This window comes from Dromaius novaehollandiae, chromosome 3 (genome assembly GCF_036370855.1).
Source record: "Dromaius novaehollandiae isolate bDroNov1 chromosome 3, bDroNov1.hap1, whole genome shotgun sequence".
NCBI classification, from domain to species: Eukaryota; Metazoa; Chordata; class Aves; order Casuariiformes; family Dromaiidae; genus Dromaius; species Dromaius novaehollandiae.
In genome coordinates, this window is record NC_088100.1 from 71359399 (window position 1) to 71376416 (window position 17018).

Here is a 17018-nt window from a genome sequence, read left to right on the forward strand (position 1 = left end):
AAAGCAACTAGTAAAAATATAGCTTTGCTTACTCTTTTTCAAATGAGTAAAGTAAGGAAAGGAGAAAACAATAAATCTAAATTCAAAAATTTTGCCTAACTGTTGACCTTACAATTAATAGCCCGTGTGACGTGGTTATGTACCAAATTTTGTAAGTTATGAAACTCCATGTATGCACAACTTAAACACTTAAACATGTTGTTCAGCAATCCCAAACAGAGGCTATGCGCCTCATAAAAAAAATAAAGATGCATTTTTGAGATAACTCTGATTTTAAAGGAGAAGTTCTGCATAAGCTTTCCTCAGTCACCTCTAGGTTCACATACAAAGGTGTATTCTGCACATACTTCTCTTCCTAGGAAAGGTGTAACTTGAACACTGTGGAAGGAGAAATCTGACAAGCTACCTTGTCTTGTTAAACATATTTTCATGACAGTGAGCAAAAATTCTCTGTGGAAATAGTTCTCAATGTACATGACTGTATCATTTATCTGTAATTTTCCAACAGCACAAAAAAACTGTGCTCCTAGACAGCACATCATAACGCTAGAAGCTGAGCTAATAAGGTTGAGCCTATTTAAATAAGCTAATAAGAGTACTTTCTTTTTTCCTGGCTATTTGAAAATCGTTTCTACCGTCCAATTGTGGAATCTGTGACTCCTGACATATTCCACAGTGTTTATGCAAGTTTGGCAGTTACAAATGATAAATTGAAGGACTCTGATGTCCTACTTTCTTTGCTGCTGACTCACTAAGGTGTAGAGATTTGGGGGAAAGTAACACCATGGCAGGAAGGGAGTGATGTCAAGAAGTGACGGGAGAAATGGAGAAGAAAAAAAGATAATACAGGAGATGGAGAGTGGGAAGGAAAAGGCCAGTGTCCTGCTTACTCTGAATTATCTGTGTGCATATAGCAATGCTGCGGTTTCTACCACAGCTTGCTGCAGTTTCATCTAAACCTAGAAAAGTCAGTCATAATATTAATCTTAAACTGAAGAAGTGATTTTTCAGTGGTTAGTTTTGGTTACTGTGAGGTTGGACATGAGTAAAATGCAAGGATGGGGATGATATCCATATAGGTATCTATTTGTGTATAAAACAACCATCTTTTGCAATATTGATTGCTCTTTAAATGTTCCTTTGCTGGTGACTTAGTGAAGATGCTTCAATCCTATTTTAACAGAGGGCAGTCAAAGCTTCATAAAGGAGAAATCTTACTAAATTCTGAGCTGGATATTGATGAATTTGTTCTGCAGAAATTCGCCTTTTCAAATGCTCTTTGTCTTTCTGGTAAGTTAATATTGTTTGTAATATCAGACTATACTACAGATCTTGTGAAATGTTATTATAACTGGGACTTGTGCAGTGACAGGTTGGAGGAGAAGGCAATGTCTAGTTTTGACGAATTGTGTAAAGATTGATTTTTCTTCAGTGGGCAGATTAGTTTTTGTAGTTTTTGTCTTGTATTTTGTAAATTGGAATTACTTCATTCAGCATATTAAGAAACATATTTTGCTTGGTAAAACTTCTGTCTTTTTCATCCTGTTCCCCATCCTAAAGAGCTATTCCAGGATAGCGACAAGTACAGAGTCCAGTTTTGGAAACCTGTCAGTAATCTTAGATAATCAATCCTGACATCGGTTCCTCTAACAGAAAATGCTAGATTCCAGCTAAAGAAGAGAGAAACGTAAAGCAGTGATACCCAGCTGGGAAGATGTACTAGTATCAAAGGTGTGGACTAGAGTCACAGAAAAAGTTTGCCAGGTTTACCAGTTAGGGCTCTGTGCCGAAGTTGGTATTTCTGTCCAGAGACAGCGGCAGGCACTGGGAATAAGTCAGGCTCAGCAGTGGTGCTTGTGGCACTACAGATCTCTGCTGCTTCAGACATTGAATGAGGTAGGAAATGGGAGCAGAAGTAAGGAGCAGTAAGGCTCTCCTCAGAAAGGCTGTAAAAGAAACTCTGGTTTGTCTACCCCTACTGCTTTTAGGGGAAATTACAAGATTCATGTAGTACATGGGGAAGTGCACCTTTAAACAGAAAAGACATCAAGAAGCAGCATGCGTATTTTTGAAGTGATACACCATTTGATCAAGGAGTACAGCATAACAGTATGGTTCTTCACTGTCAAAGGAAGCCAGAGTTCTTGAGATATTGGGGTGGGGCTGGGAGGGGGGAAGCTTTTAGTTTTCCATAGTTTTCTTATGCATAAAGCCACAATACATGAGAAGAGTGGTGCCACATATATCGGGGCAAGAGATTTATTCCCAGGAGATACTTAGTACCAATTTATATTAGTGTGAGATACGTGCACCATAAAGGAAGACAATGAAATGTTCAGTAATAATATAGGGTCCAAGTATAGTCAAATTCAGTCTTAGCACACAGAGAAAACCACCTCTGTGAAATAATTACTTGTTGCCAAAAATGCCTATTTGTCTATTATCAGGGGCTAAATTAAATACCATATTAGCCTTTGACTGGATTAGACCTGCGTACTCAAGAGCATGAAAAATGCTCAGTATTGGATTTACTGAAAGTGTCCTGATTAGATGATGCCAATGATTATTACCACAAAAGACAAGAGTTCATTTTGAGAATTGAATGTTTCCTGTTTTATTTTTTCTGAGTGAATTGGGTTAATTCTTGAAACTGATCTGTTATTACTGCATTCTCATCTGGGAATGTGAGGTTTAAAGAACAAAGAGTCTGAATTACATCATCTTGATCTGTAGAGATCATCTTTTCAGGTTCAAGCTGAGATATAGAGACAATCCATTGTAATAGGACTTGTGGTGCCATTGCCTGTGCTGAACAGCTTCCACCGAAGAGGACTTTTATATCTTCAGCAAACAATATATTCACCAAAAACGAGAAGGGAGATTGCTTAAGTTCTAGTTTAGCTTCAATAAGTACAGATGTTGTGTATATATACAAGCTAACTCTCCACTGTTTGGGTAGGCTGCATCAAATAGTGGAAAAATGGAAAGTATGAGTTCTGCAGGGCACTGTGGAAAACGGCAGTGCAGACTTTTTGTTGCAGCACCATGTGAAGTCAGTCTGATTCCAGCAGAGCTAATTATCTCCAGCCTCTGAAATGCCTCCTTGGAGTCCATTTTGCAAAGGCTTTGTACAGTAGAGCGTTAAACAGCACTCAAAAACATAGACCTGAGTTGAAGCGAAAACTCTCCAGGATCTGAACTGATCCTTTGGAGACAAGAGCTGAGCTCAGGTTGATCTTTACCCAGAGCTGGACTAACCCACAGCCCAAATTTGTCCATAGAGGTATGAGCATGGATTGTTTAACATTAATGCTTACTCTATGTATTAACATGCTTCTTGAAATAGTGTGTTGGCAGATTTAAAATTATGATTACTCGAAAGCATATATACCTCTAACAGTGTTCTGCCTTGTCAACTTTGTGTTGCAGTAAAACTGGCTATTTGGGAATCATTACTGGATAACTTTGTGGAATCTATCCAGTCAATTCCTGAGGTGAGGTCTTGTTTGTACCTCTCCCCTCCTTTTCTCCTGTTTTTTGTAAAAGATCAGTCAGATACAGCTGAGGATACGGAAGAAAACAATTGAGTGATTAATAACTTTGATGGTAAAGCCATCAACATAGAGCTCAGAAAACCTGTAAAGGGGTGGTACAAGAAGTCAAGTATTTAGAGGTGGGATGTTTTCTGCATTGGAATAATATTTACCCTGTGGTGCACTTGCCACTGGTGAATGTTCATGCATAACAGGACAAGCAGCATTTAAAAAGCTGACCAAACATACTGTGTGGCAGCTTAATCTCAAAGCAGTGCACTCTAATATGAATGTTAATAAGAGTTAAGTGAGTAACTTAAGTCTGATGGAAAAACTATGGCATAATTAAAATACAAGATCCATATCATGTTGCATGTTGTAAAAATTAGATTTGCAGGGTTCAAAGAGAAATCCTGATTATTTTTTTTAATGAGGTAAATAAATGGTAATCCATTGCTTGCCTTAAGGGAAGAAGTCGTCTATAAAAAGGCTAAGCAGTGGCAAGGTAAAAGAACAATGTCATGACTTAAAAATAGCAATAGTAATAAGAGAGAATAAGTGATCTCCTGTTCAGGAAATCATTCATAGAAGACGTTCTAAGATTCTGTATTGATGCTGATGGCATGCTCAGTGATTTATTGAAGGACCTGGATGAACAGCAGAATGGTAATATTCCTAGATTCCCACATTATTTAGGTAAATCAGGGCTGCAAAACTCAAAGTAGAAAGTAAGGCAGTATGAAAACAAAATTTAAGAGTTAAAATTTGAATGCACATCATACTTAACTCATGTACACACTTTAAGGCTGTAGCATTTCAGACTTCTTAATTTCTAGTACCAGTTTATTTGATCAAAGAGTGAAAAACTTATCTTCTCCACAGATACTAAAGTCAAGAAGGAAGGTGAAACTGTCTCATGCAGATGTAATGCAGAAAATTGGAGAACTGTTTGCATTAAGGTAACTTTTGTTATATTAAAGATACTGTGTCATTCAGATTTTAAAATCAAGTTCTGTGTGATACAAAGACTGGAATACTCTTGAAGGTTTGGAGTAGCTCACAGTTTGACCTAAAACACCTTGTGATGGGAGATGGGGGGAGAGGGGGGGATTCCCTTACCTTCTTTTGACCAGCTGTGGGTCAGAGGCCACATGCGCTGCTATGTTAGTCAGACTGCGCTTCCCACTGGCTCACCACTCACACTATAGTATCTCAACTGTCAGACAGGCATTAAGAAGCACATTGTAAATGGCCAAATTCCACACCCTTCTCCCTCTCTGGGTCCAGTGGTACATGTCCTATGACCTGTAATTATAGTAGATACTGCAGTATGCAAAAGAATACCAGGAGGAAGCAAAAAGCTATATAAAACCATTATCTCTGGCCTAGAGTTAATAAAATTTTTTAGTGTTTTGGCTGCTCCTGAGACTTCTGTTCTTTCCCTAGACTTGCTCAGAAACTACTGTTACATTGTAAGAATTTCATAGGGTTTTTTCCCCTCTCAAATGAAACTGGGCCATCAGGAATACACAGCATTATACATTTTTTTCACAAAGGACTCTTAAAAATCAGTGGAGAAAGTAGTAGATGAAAAAAAGCAATTCCTTTTCTAAACATTGAATTTTATATCCCTACTTGAAGGGCCTGTCAGTAGTGTACAATGATAGTCTAAATGCCCAAAGATTATTGGAGCAGTAGATTGAAGGGAGATTCTAGCTCTTGGCTTTTATACCGTTGAGGAATAAAGACTTGGTTCTGAAAGGCACGCTCTGTTCACATATCCCCGTATGCAGTATCTGTTATGCTTAACAGTTCTGAAATAACAAACAAGCTGTGACAGACCTGCCCATTAACTTTAATTCACACTTCATGAGCTTCAGTGAACTGCTAGCATAAAGACAGATATCAGAAGTTAAGAAGGAAGGTGACAAGAGATAATGTTGCCATATGGCAAAAGCAAGTTCTTGCATGAGGCTGTTGCATCTTTCAGTATTCTCAGAAAAGTTTCAGATGTGACCAATTTTAATAATTACTAAACCTGTATTCTCTTACTATGAAAGAGGAGAGATGTTTTTCATAATTTACCTGAAATTGCAGAAAACTTTCCTTAATTGCTGTGTAAATATTTGCTTCTGTAAACACTCAAGAGAACTTTGTACTGTTGTAACCATTCTTTTTAGACACCGTATAAATCTGAGTTCAGACCTGCTTATAACACCTGACTTCTACTGGGATAGAGAGAAACTAGAAGAGCTTTATGACAAGACCTGCCAGTTTCTCAACATTAATCGCAGAGTTAAGGTAGGTGTCTTAAGAGAATTTTCCACATTCAAATCAGTTGTCTTTGGTTTAGCATGGTTGCAGACTGCTCCATGAATGTTTGCTTTTATTGTAGAAACTGAATAAACAATGATAGGATCCCATAAACTATACCCTTTTCTATGAGTCTGTAACTTGCATCCTTTACCTGATTTAGGTTAATTACCCTGCCTCAACCATCTAGATTTACATGAATTGATTGCATCTTTCCTGAGCCATGAAATTAGGCTTTATACAGCTCTAAGAAGAGGAGCTTTAGTTCTTGTTCTGGAATGAGTGCAAGAAAACAGTTTTAAAAAGAAGGAGAGAGGGGGAGAGAGGGGGAGAGAGAGAGATATGAAGTAGTCTTTTTACTGACATGATCATCCAGTTCAGTTCATTGCAAAGTAACATAATACTTGCTGCTAGAACAGAACAGGAAGCATGAAAACTACCTTTTCTGGTACTAGGGCAACCTTAAATATATATTTAATTACTGTCTGAGGCATTCCCATAACATGCATCATCTTTGCTTGTGTCTATTTTCATGATTATATATAACCCAGTAGCTGTTTAGTAGCTGCAGATAGTTACCTAAATTTGTATTAATTCTTTTCATGAACCCATTGGAATAATGGACTAATTAGTGTTAAAACTTGTACATGTTGTCCTACAGGACATTGTTCTGTTCTTTTGCAGAGGAAAGAAATTAATCTTTCAACCGTTATGTTCAGTGAACCCTTTTCTGGGTTGAGTTCCTTTTTTTAGTGATCTCATACAATTTATGAAATCCAGATTTGCTATATATTTGGAATCTGTTGCAGGTAATGAATGAAAAGCTTCAGCACTGCATGGAGCTGACAGACCTAATGCGAAATCACCTGAATGAAAAGCATGCTCTGCGCCTCGAGTGGATGATAGTAATACTCATCACCATAGAGGTTGGTTTGTTTACACTATCACATTGAAGAATGTAATAACACAAGTGCAATTTATATACTTCATAATTTGAACAAGACTAGCTTATTCATGTAACACATTTTACAAAAGGATTAGTGTTCAGTTTATTGCAAGTAACTTTTGAGTTGCAGCTGTAGTTATTTTTCAGATTATCTGGTTTACAGTATATTTAATTATTAAATTATTAATAATTAATAAAGCAAATAAAAATTCATATTAAGTATTTGTTATTCCACAGGTCATGTTTGAACTTGCCAGAGTAATTTTCTGAACACAGAAGAAGCTAAAGAGGAAGAAAACTGACAGAACTATAAAGACAATATTGCCAAGAACATTCCTGTCTATTGTAAATTTCTGGAAAAAATATTGCAGTCGTCTTTCGTGATAAGTGTACATCACCTACTCAAATAAAAAATGAATCCATGAACTTTATTCCCAGTTGCTGTAACAGTGATGTTAGAGAAGTCTTAACCTATAGCTGTCTTAGTGTGAAGCTGATACACAAATTATGCATTTTTAGGGAGAGTTTTCTAGTGATTGGGCTAGATGCATCCAGGACTGCCTCAGGTAAAGATCTAGCTTTTTTCCCTTAATAAACAAGGACAGAGAGATGGGTCCCTCTGTGGTGACTATAATAATTCACTGAAGGAGTCTACCACCCTGTCCCTTTGATGGCTAAATAAAAAGCATCTTTTCAGCTACTTCATGCCTTTCTGATTAAGATGAAATTTTCCACAGTTGTCCTTAGGTCCTTCTTGGATAGCAATGAGACTTTCTGCAGGAAGACTAGTTTCCAAGAAAAAACCTTAGTGTAACACAACTGCTCTCAGTAATCAAGTTACTTGTCATTATTTAGTCTAGGTAAGGTTGGTTTGTTCTTTTTTTCTTTAAATGATGTTCTATCCATATCAAAAACTTTTTCTGTATTTATATAGGTACACAGGTGTTTATGAGGTATTTATATAAAATAACCAGCAGAACTTAGACAAGATCACTAAGGAAGCTGTAGCAGAACAAGAACCTGAAGTGAGGTTCACAAAACTTCGCTCATACTACTAGACTGCCCACCTTATCATATTACATGATTCTTACCAGTATAGGTTGCAAGGAGTGAGTTACTACAGATTAAGATATCTTAACTAAATTTCCTCCCCCCCCCCCCCTTCCTAGTCTACAGGTCTTTAGACTACTATCTCCAGAATGTTACCGTGCTCTCATAAGTGGAGAGTTTTTTCAGCACTCAACTTCTCTTTCTAAATGTGTTTTCAAAGTGCTAGCCCCGAAACTAGTACACAACCGCTACAGATTAAGATATCTTAACTAACCTCTACGGTAAATTTCCCCCACACACACCCTTCGTAGTCTACAGGTCTTTAGACTAGCCCAGAAACTAGTACACAACAGCTATTTGATAATCTTTTTCAGAATCTTTAGTTATGCAGTTTAATCCACCGTATCTGCTTCAGTATAAGATTAAAATATAACATCCCAGTAACATAACAGGAATTCTGTTAAAAGCTACTGAAGCGTCATTAAGTAGCCATGATGACTACATTTTGGCTAGAAATGAGATTATTTTTACAGTAGCTTACATGCAAGTTCTCTGCTCACTCTAAAACAGTATATCTGAACATGATGATAAGACTCTTGTTGAATATATCAGACGTACCTGGGGAAAGAAAGTAGAATCAGGCAAAGCTAGAAAAAACATCTGATTATAGGCCCATCCTTTAGCAGTAAGTTATGTTACCAGTGCCATGGGAGCCTCCTACTAAGCAGCAACTCCTCTTAAGAGTAGGCTGTCAACTCAGAGAAATCAAAACAGGTAATATGTAGAGACCTTGGTTCTGGACAATTTACTGCTAGTTCTGTGGACTGCTGAGATGATCTGAACCATCTGCAACATTTACAGAAGTGGATCAGCCAGCAGAACAGGTTGATGACAAGCTTTACAATACAGTGTAGGACAGCTCTTCGAAACTGGTCTACTGACTTCTATAAGATTAATGTAGAAATAGTATATTAGATCCTTTACATAGTAGAAAAACTTACTAAGCTTAATTCCAGTTCCAGAAATAAAGTAGGTTAGATTGTAATTTTTCTAACATTTGTTTCATCCTTTCACCTAAATAGACTTTTTCTCCCATTTGAGTATAATACTTCATCTTAGGCTTAAGTTCTCATTCATTGCACACATTTAATGGCTTCAGTATTTCAACTAAATTGCTGAAATGAAAATTTGCAGGCCAAATGCATCTATCAGGACAAGTGGTTTTAACAGAGTCACTTCAGGACTCCTTGCTGCTCTTTAAATCCATAAAGTGATCAGATTTGAGTATCTCAATACTCAGTCTTAAGACTGTATAGAAGAGCTACCAACTCCAGCATCTCAAAACAGTAGAAGCATGGTTACTTTTGCAACTTTAAATCAGTGTCTGTCTGCATCATATACTCTTCCTTTTACAAGATCCCAACTCCGTTTAGTGGCTGTTGAAGGTTTTGTTTCATCTTCAATATACAACCTCAAGCATTAACTTTACATTAAAAACTTTGTACTGATCTTTTTCACAAACATACCTATTGGCAGCTGCATTAGAGTATGAGGTTTTTAAACAATGATCTACACAAATCTCTTACAAAGTGAGAATATTCTCACTTTATTTACACATAGAGAACCAAGACCCAGCTGCAAAGTTGAGCGTATCAAGAGCCTTACTTGAGCTTTCACAGCCCAATACGTGCATAAGGCAGAGCTCTCACTGAACTCAATAGCACTTAGGGATACTCTCCCTGCCTGCAATCTTGGATTGTTTCACGTTGGACAACCCACAGGGACCCTTTTTAAGTTTACTGCATGACCTGACCAGTAGGAAGTTTTATGGCAAAGACAACATTAGAATCCAGTTCCAAATGCTACACCAAACTGCCTTAACTGTGAGAACATGTCCTTCTTATCTAAGTCTTGTCCACCACACTCCTTCATAGTTTAACTGAAAACAACCTTGTTCACTGCACAGTTCATAGGCATGTGGTGAACTACAGTTTGACTCATCACCAAAATAGGTCTGTCATATCCAGTGAGGGTCACCTAAGGAAAAACAAAAAATGAGTACAATTGTAATAAATACAGATTACACAAGGAAAAACAGAGAGGAATGCTGGTATATCCAGAACTCTAAAATTTTAGTCTTTTAAATGTAATTATTAAAACAAGAGTGAATGGCAAAATTCCATTCATGTGGAACCTCTTTTTTTATAAAAAGATCCCAGCTGTGCAGATAGCTTGTATCTGTGCTTTTTCTAATCAAATGAGGTAAAGGGCAACTTGTAGAAGACTGATTTTCTTTGCCAGATCTGCTGCTAGAAAGAGTCTTCTTGAAACTAGCTATTTGTGAAACAACAAAGAATGCTGAGAGTCAGGATTCCTGACTTCCAGTCCAGTTTTTACAGGGAATATTTCTACTGGCTGCAGAGTCTTTTTGCTCCTTTCTGCCCAGGCTGTCCTCTCTTCTGCTCCTGCTTACCTGATTGCATTGCATTTCACATTTTTTCTTACCTTCATTCTTTCTCCTTGCATCCCATCCTTCCTGCCTTTATCCATTAGTCAATTTTTTTTCCCCAGCTGCCTCTCTTGTTCTTTACAGGTGATACTGTTCCCCCAACCCTTCCCACATGTATAGATGCCAAGAGGAACTGAGACCATTCTCATTCCCTCTTCTCATTTTTTTGTGCAGCACATCAGCTCTGCTGGTTGGACAAGCAACTGCATATAAATTGCATCTCCCTAGATCTCCCTGCAATGATAACTTACATTCAATCCAACCACCAGGTAAGAGCTTCTATCAGAAGGATGATATTCTTGCTAACTTTAACCATCTGACTGAAACAAAAATACTAGAGTGCTAAAATCAGTATTATTCTCTCCTTCCCCATCCTACCTTCTTCCTAGGAACTGAAACTCTCATCTGATGTTTTTTCAAAAGAAAGCCAGATACTCTGTATCAACCTAAATGATTTTATTCACTCATAGCTAACAAAGTTACCTTGTAAAGAGAAGTATCAGACATTAGGAAAAGACACAGATAGAGGGCCTTGATAGTAATAACAGTTGTGGTGAACCTTTTCCAATTTACGTAGCCTGCAAATTCTCAAATGGTAGTATAAACCAATTTAGAAATTGCAAAAGGGAATGCTATACTGAATTTGTCAGCTTACCTTTCTTGGTCACTTTTCCTAGACCCAAGGAATGTTCAAAGAAAATCCAGAGGTTGGGAACTACCAATATGTGATGTGCTATCTTCCTTCAGTGGCTGACATTCGACATCTGGCAAGAATCTCTTTATCACTCTCTACAGACTGGTTTATGATAGTAGCTTGACAACAATCAAAAAGAAACAGAGTTTGATGTACTCACTTACAATAATGATATGCACAGAATTTTAAGAAAACAAAACAAAACCATGCTCCCAGTTGTCTCCTTGGAAAAAGCTTATCTATCTTAACCACCAAAGGGAGAAGTGCCTTGAAATACATATAGTTACAGCTTAGAAAAGAATTTTTAAGAGACTGTAATTCTTTACAATCAGCAAGAATGCAAAGATCTATGTTAGCTTCCTCAGAAAATGATTTTGCCATAGCTATACACTGTATGAGGTAGCCAGTTCTGCTGATCTCCCAGTGACTACCTATGGCATTTCTTGACATCACACGTTTACTCTGTACTACACATGAAAGCCAAGTGGCTGAATCTTAGAAAACTAAGATTCTAACAGTTTGGGGCTCTCCACAGCTTTTGACAGCTTCTTGTGGTTTTGGTTTGTTTGTTTGTGCTTTTTTTTGGGGGGGGGGGGGTGGTAATAAGAGAGTTTACTAGACCTAGTCACAGTTCAGAAACAGAACAATGTCCTCTCCCCACATACATAGCATGATAACCACCATCATTTCTGACTCTTACCTAGTATTAAACAAGCCTAAAACAAGGAGAAGCATTTTTTGTTGAAGGCATCACAGTTATGGCTAGTATCAGCATTTCTATTATAAACTGACAAATGACTGAGCATCATGTCAGTCTTTAAGCTGCAGTCATTCAAGAAATACATTTTCCAAACTGGAAAAATATGATTACCAAACCAAAGTCACTGCCTAATATTGTGCCCCCAAATACTTTTCAACTCTCCCCTAACTAAGCTTGAGTCAATGCTGACCAGCCCGGTATTTATTAAAAACTGTTGAGTACTAAGTATCCCATGAACTTCATGTCTCAGTTTGGAGGATATTATATAATTATGTAAACATAGCATCAATGCTACTGGCTTAGATGCATCTCTCTGTACAGAATACCTCAGCTGCATATGCTGAAAAAATGCACACAGTAAAATTGCAGTTTTAATCCTTTTTCCTAAGGAAAACAAAATATGCAAATACTTATATTACTGTAACTTTATAGCCATGCTACACTAAAAAAAAGTCACTCTAGCCAAGAATGCATAGTCACATTTGAATTTTTCCAGTAAAAAGCAGGCAGGGACCATGTAACAGGCTAATCTGGGAAGAAGGCAAACTAGAGGGCTAATTGACACTCCAGAAACTTTGTCCGTTCAGTTATTCTAACAACCCCTCTCTCCGCTAATGGAGATGAGACTTGTAACAGGAAAATTTTATACAAACAGTTGAACCATTTCCTTAGGGGACATACATTGGATTAGCAAAAGGAGTTGGGGGGGAGGGGGTTGTTTTTGCTGGTATAACTTGTAGCTACACAGTAGCTGTTGATACAGCTTTGCTCATTAGGTGTGAAAACAAAAATGTTTCCACATTCCTAAGTAACATAGTGATACCAGAAAAATAGCACAGCCTACAACATGGCCAAAGATCCATTTCTTCTTTTTTTTCCATCTTAAACAGAGTACATGAAAAGTGCTTTATACACCATAGTTCTCCTGTATGTCTAGTACAGACAGACCTATACACAACAAAAACCTGAAAGCTCAGATAGACCTGGGGGTTGAGCAGTCATCTGTTGTGAATGTATCCCAACAACCTCCCTATGACAAGGAGGTCAAGTCCAAAGAAAAAGCAGAGAGCTGTTCCATTTATGCTCTGCTATCATGCTAGGGTTTTTCCTGGGGACCATTTTCACTTGCTTTATGTTTCCCCTGGTGTGCAAAAGACAAGTAAGATTCAGACAGAGTGTGAAAAAATTTAACAGGGAGGATATCCCTGAATGAGAAGTTTGGAGACTGTCACAGGGACAGTATGTGTTCATACAGCAAGGAGCTACTGCAGCTGTCACACTTCCCACCAAGCCTTCTCACCAACATAAATCAGGAGTGAGAGTGTTAGAAATAGCAGCTGTACTAATAAAATGGATTTATAGTACTGATGTAAACTAACATTTTAGTACAGTAATACTAATGTGGAAAGAGCACCTAACTCCTTCATAGAAGTTCCTACTCATTGCCTAGGACATACACTAATCTGTCTAACTCTAGCTACCTACAGCTTTGGCAATTCCAGAAATTGTCCTGTATGAGTGGATAAATAGTGCTGTAGAAAGCAGCAAGCAAGTAGCTCCTCAGAAGAGACTCTACTCTCTTATTTTTCAAAGTTATAGAGAAATTTGAAGGCTCACTGAAAATCTTAACAATCTGAATCTGATTAATGCCAATAGGGCCACTAAGGTTTTGATTACAACAATAAGAAGGAAAAAATCTAGTATTCCACTCCAGATTTTAACTGAACTCCACCAAAGACACACTCATAGGACTTGGGTCTGTCTAGCTCAAGTTCCTCCCATTGTTCAACTGAATTTTTACTCAGATTAACAAACACCTTCATCATTCCATTAATATTTAAATCATCAGTGGTATGCTCACAGACAATGCAAAATACGATTTTACCAGACAAAATTCTGCCTTTAATCCGAATACACATTGACCAAAGAAAAACTGAAAAGATAGGGATTGATCCTATCATCAACAGCAACACACCTGAAGAATGCTCCCAAGTATGTAGCAATATCTGAATCAGTCTGAACATTCCTTTTAAAAAGTCATAAAATTAGGAAGGGAGGTATAAGCAAGTACCTCAAAAACCTGGGGAGAAAAGTCTAAAAACTAAAAGCACAATAACATCACTTAATGAGATGAAGATAAATTTCAATTTCAACTGCCTTGATTGTACCTATCTTAAAAAAAACACTTTAAAACTCAGATCAGACCAAACTAAAATTTTAGATTCACATCTAAGTCAGATGTCAAAAAATGCAACAGATGAACTCCAGCCCAAGCGTTTATCCTTCCCTGTGACATGAAGGGAGTTTAGATGATGTGCAAGTCTGCACTGAATATGTGAAGTTAGGCTGTATTAATCTCAACACAGAAGTCTTTTCACTGATTCCAATGGGCTTTGAATCAGGCAGCATACTTTTAAATTAGGAATTGCATTATTTCTGTATTAAAATACTGCAGGGCTTTAAAGCTAAATTACAAGCTACCGATTAAAATTAATACGTTGTTATTTTTTCTCCAACTTCAGAGATAGTGCGGAAGAGAATCTAACATGAATGACTACACAGAAATAATTATGTGCAAAGCAGAAAAGAAAGAGAGCCACAAACCACAACAATCAAATAGATACCTGCCAGAAATAAACTCTTTCACAGCACAGTTTAATTAAAAATTGTATCACTTTCACCAGCTCCCATGAGAATAAGACAAACTGTCCACTACTAAGCATCCTAAATTCAAATGTCCGTTTACTCTATTTGCCTTGTATTTAGTTTGCAGAGCTGAAAGATAAGTGAAATATAAGGGGAAAAAATGCCAAGTAAATTAAAAGTCTTTCAGTCTACTAGTTAAATACATTCTTTAAACTTTTATCATGTACTCTCATAACAGAACTCTGAAAGCTGTTAGAAATGCTCTTGTTGTAGTTCAGCTCATAACAGATATTTGAGGCAGGTTTTGAAAACACAGTTCTGTTCAACTTCTTTATTCAAAATACTGCAGCAGCAGCAAATAGACTATCAATTTGAGGGGAGTTAGTACCTATCTGATTAGGCTTGACGTGCTGTTTAACCTGGATAAATAAATTAATATTCATAAGCTATATGATGCAAACACACTCAAAGTGTCTCTGTCAAGATCTCCATTAACTTCAGTAGGAGACTACAGAGTCAGACACATAAGGCAGTTCTAGCCCTACATCAATTTAGAGCCTGTAAAAATAACAATAGTCTCAGATGACTGCAGTCATCCCTAGATCTACAAACCAGACAAGATACCAGACAAGACTTTTCCTCCCTGCCCTCAGCACATTTGCTGTCAGGACACTAACTGAAAAGGGTCCCTCCCACCCCATAACACAGCTTATTTGATGACTGGAAATACATCAGCTATAGTTGGGATGTTGTCGCTATCCCCCTATAAACTTGGATAGATGAGCGCCTTGAATGAACTGCCTTTATTAAATAACTAAATTGTTAAACAGTTACCAAAAAAAAGTAATAATAATCTGGATCCAATTCAAATTGTTGACATTGTATTATACGCTGTTTCTAATGAACAATGGAGAGCATACTTAATGATAGCAGGACCAGGCCCCCAGGGGAGGGAGAAGGAAATTCTCTATAACTTTTGCTGGCCAAATATCTTCCATCAAGTTTTTCAACAACAACAACAAAGTTTCTTTGTGAAATTTACACTCAGAGAAGCCTATGCTTTAACATTTTTGAGGTTTTGTTCAGTTTAAGTTTTGTTAAGAAAAAATATTTTGACCAGTTTAGTCCATGAGACTGCTTCTGTTACTACATGTCAACTTACAACAAATAAGATGCAGATCTGGACTGTGATTGGACTGATTCTCTGACTCAGAAAAAAATATGCTCAATCCCAGAGCAGGGCTCAGCCCTCTCTTTCTGAAGGGACTTCCCTAACCCTTGCTGAATAAAACCTCCCTGCTCCACATTAATGACTAACAGGTAACAACTTTTGCAAATCATGAAGCACCAACAATTACTTCATGTTTTGCAGTATCTATTGCCACATTTGTCTGTGCAGGTTTAGCACATATTAGTTTTCAACAAAATAAGGCCTTACTATGGCAGTCTTCCCTCCTCCCCCCACTGCAACTGACACTGCTAGTGTGCAAAGTTACAGAATTAATTGTTACGGAAAACTGCTATACCCCCCGCAAAAAAAGCCATGTTAAAAGTATCTAGTTTAAATAACCTGTATACCTAAACAGGCAAAACGCAAAAACAAACTTTCCAATTTTGTACACTAAATCAACCGCTTTCACAGCTGAACTCATACCTCAAATCTGACAGCTCAACGGTAATATATCTAGGACAATTTCACACAGATTAACCTTTCAAAAACGATAAAACTCCACAGCTTCCACCTTGTCAGCCTACTGAAAGAACAGTTTATTATGAGCAAAATCTGGAGAAAATCCCGCGAAACCTGAACACAGCAGTCTCCAAACTTTGTCTCTGCGTACCTTGAAGGGCACGGGTCACCACACTCCCGTCCCCTCCCGTTCTGCTCTAAAACTACCAATTTCTCCCCATCTCCCACATCATCCTGGAGGCCCCAGGTGGCTCCACAGCAGAGAAGAGGGATGCACCTGTGGCTGCCACTTCTCTGGAAAGCAGCTTGCAGGCACCCCTCTGTCCGCGGGAGCCCATCCAGCGTTGGCACCACCAGTGCCTCCTTTCCGTTGCTGACCTTTCACACCTCTTCTCCCCCGTTTCGAGAAACGCCGCTCTCGGCGACAGCCAGCAATCACGGGGAACCGGGAGGGTTGGCGGGGGGGCGAGGGGGGGAGACACACTACCCACCAAACCTCACCGACCCCCTAACTACTTCCAGTCTTGTTTTACCACAAAACCCCGCCGGACAGCCAGCAGAAACGACCCGGTGCCCGCTCAGCAGCGGCGGTGCAGCCGAAAGCGCGCGCTAACGCCAGCACGGAGCACCTGCTCTCCGACCCGGCACGCCGCCGAGGCCTGCAGCGGGCGCGGCGCCTCCCGCCCCGCCGGAGAGCCGAGGCGAACGGCCGCTGCCGCCGCCGCGCGGCCCGTTACTCTCGAATCGCGGGCGCGAGCGCGGCCCGCTGGCGCGAGGGCGGCGCTGACAGGCGGCGGCGGCACGGGAGGGGGGGGGGGGGGGGCGCCTCGCGCCGGCCTCTTCCCCCCCCCCACTCCCTCCGCCCCGGCGAGTTTTA

General features: G+C 38.8%; 1 protein-coding gene and 1 long non-coding RNA gene across 19 annotated transcripts in view; one reads left to right on the plus strand and one right to left on the minus strand.

Moving 5' to 3' along the window:
• The window catches only part of RMND1 (required for meiotic nuclear division 1 homolog), a 24806-nt gene extending 17583 nt beyond the window's left edge, over positions 1-7223 (plus strand). For all 18 annotated transcript variants that reach the window (XM_064509146.1, XM_064509143.1, XM_064509145.1 and 15 more), the window contains 6 exons: positions 1184-1290; positions 3430-3494; positions 4416-4492; positions 5714-5834; positions 6656-6772; positions 7030-7223. In XM_064509146.1, the coding sequence (XP_064365216.1) occupies positions 1184-1290; positions 3430-3494; positions 4416-4492; positions 5714-5834; positions 6656-6772; positions 7030-7062 (520 nt within the window). In that variant the 3' untranslated portion in view covers positions 7063-7223. The remainder of the gene's footprint in view (positions 1-1183; positions 1291-3429; positions 3495-4415; positions 4493-5713; positions 5835-6655; positions 6773-7029) is intronic.
• Positions 1-16962, minus strand: part of LOC112996606 (uncharacterized) — a 21633-nt gene extending 4671 nt beyond the window's left edge. Inside the window, exons 1-2 of the long non-coding RNA XR_010388412.1 lie at positions 11007-16962; positions 4653-9879 (exon numbers count right to left, since the gene is read on the minus strand). This is a non-coding gene — a long non-coding RNA (uncharacterized LOC112996606). The remainder of the gene's footprint in view (positions 1-4652; positions 9880-11006) is intronic.
• Positions 16963-17018: the final 56 nt, after the last annotated feature.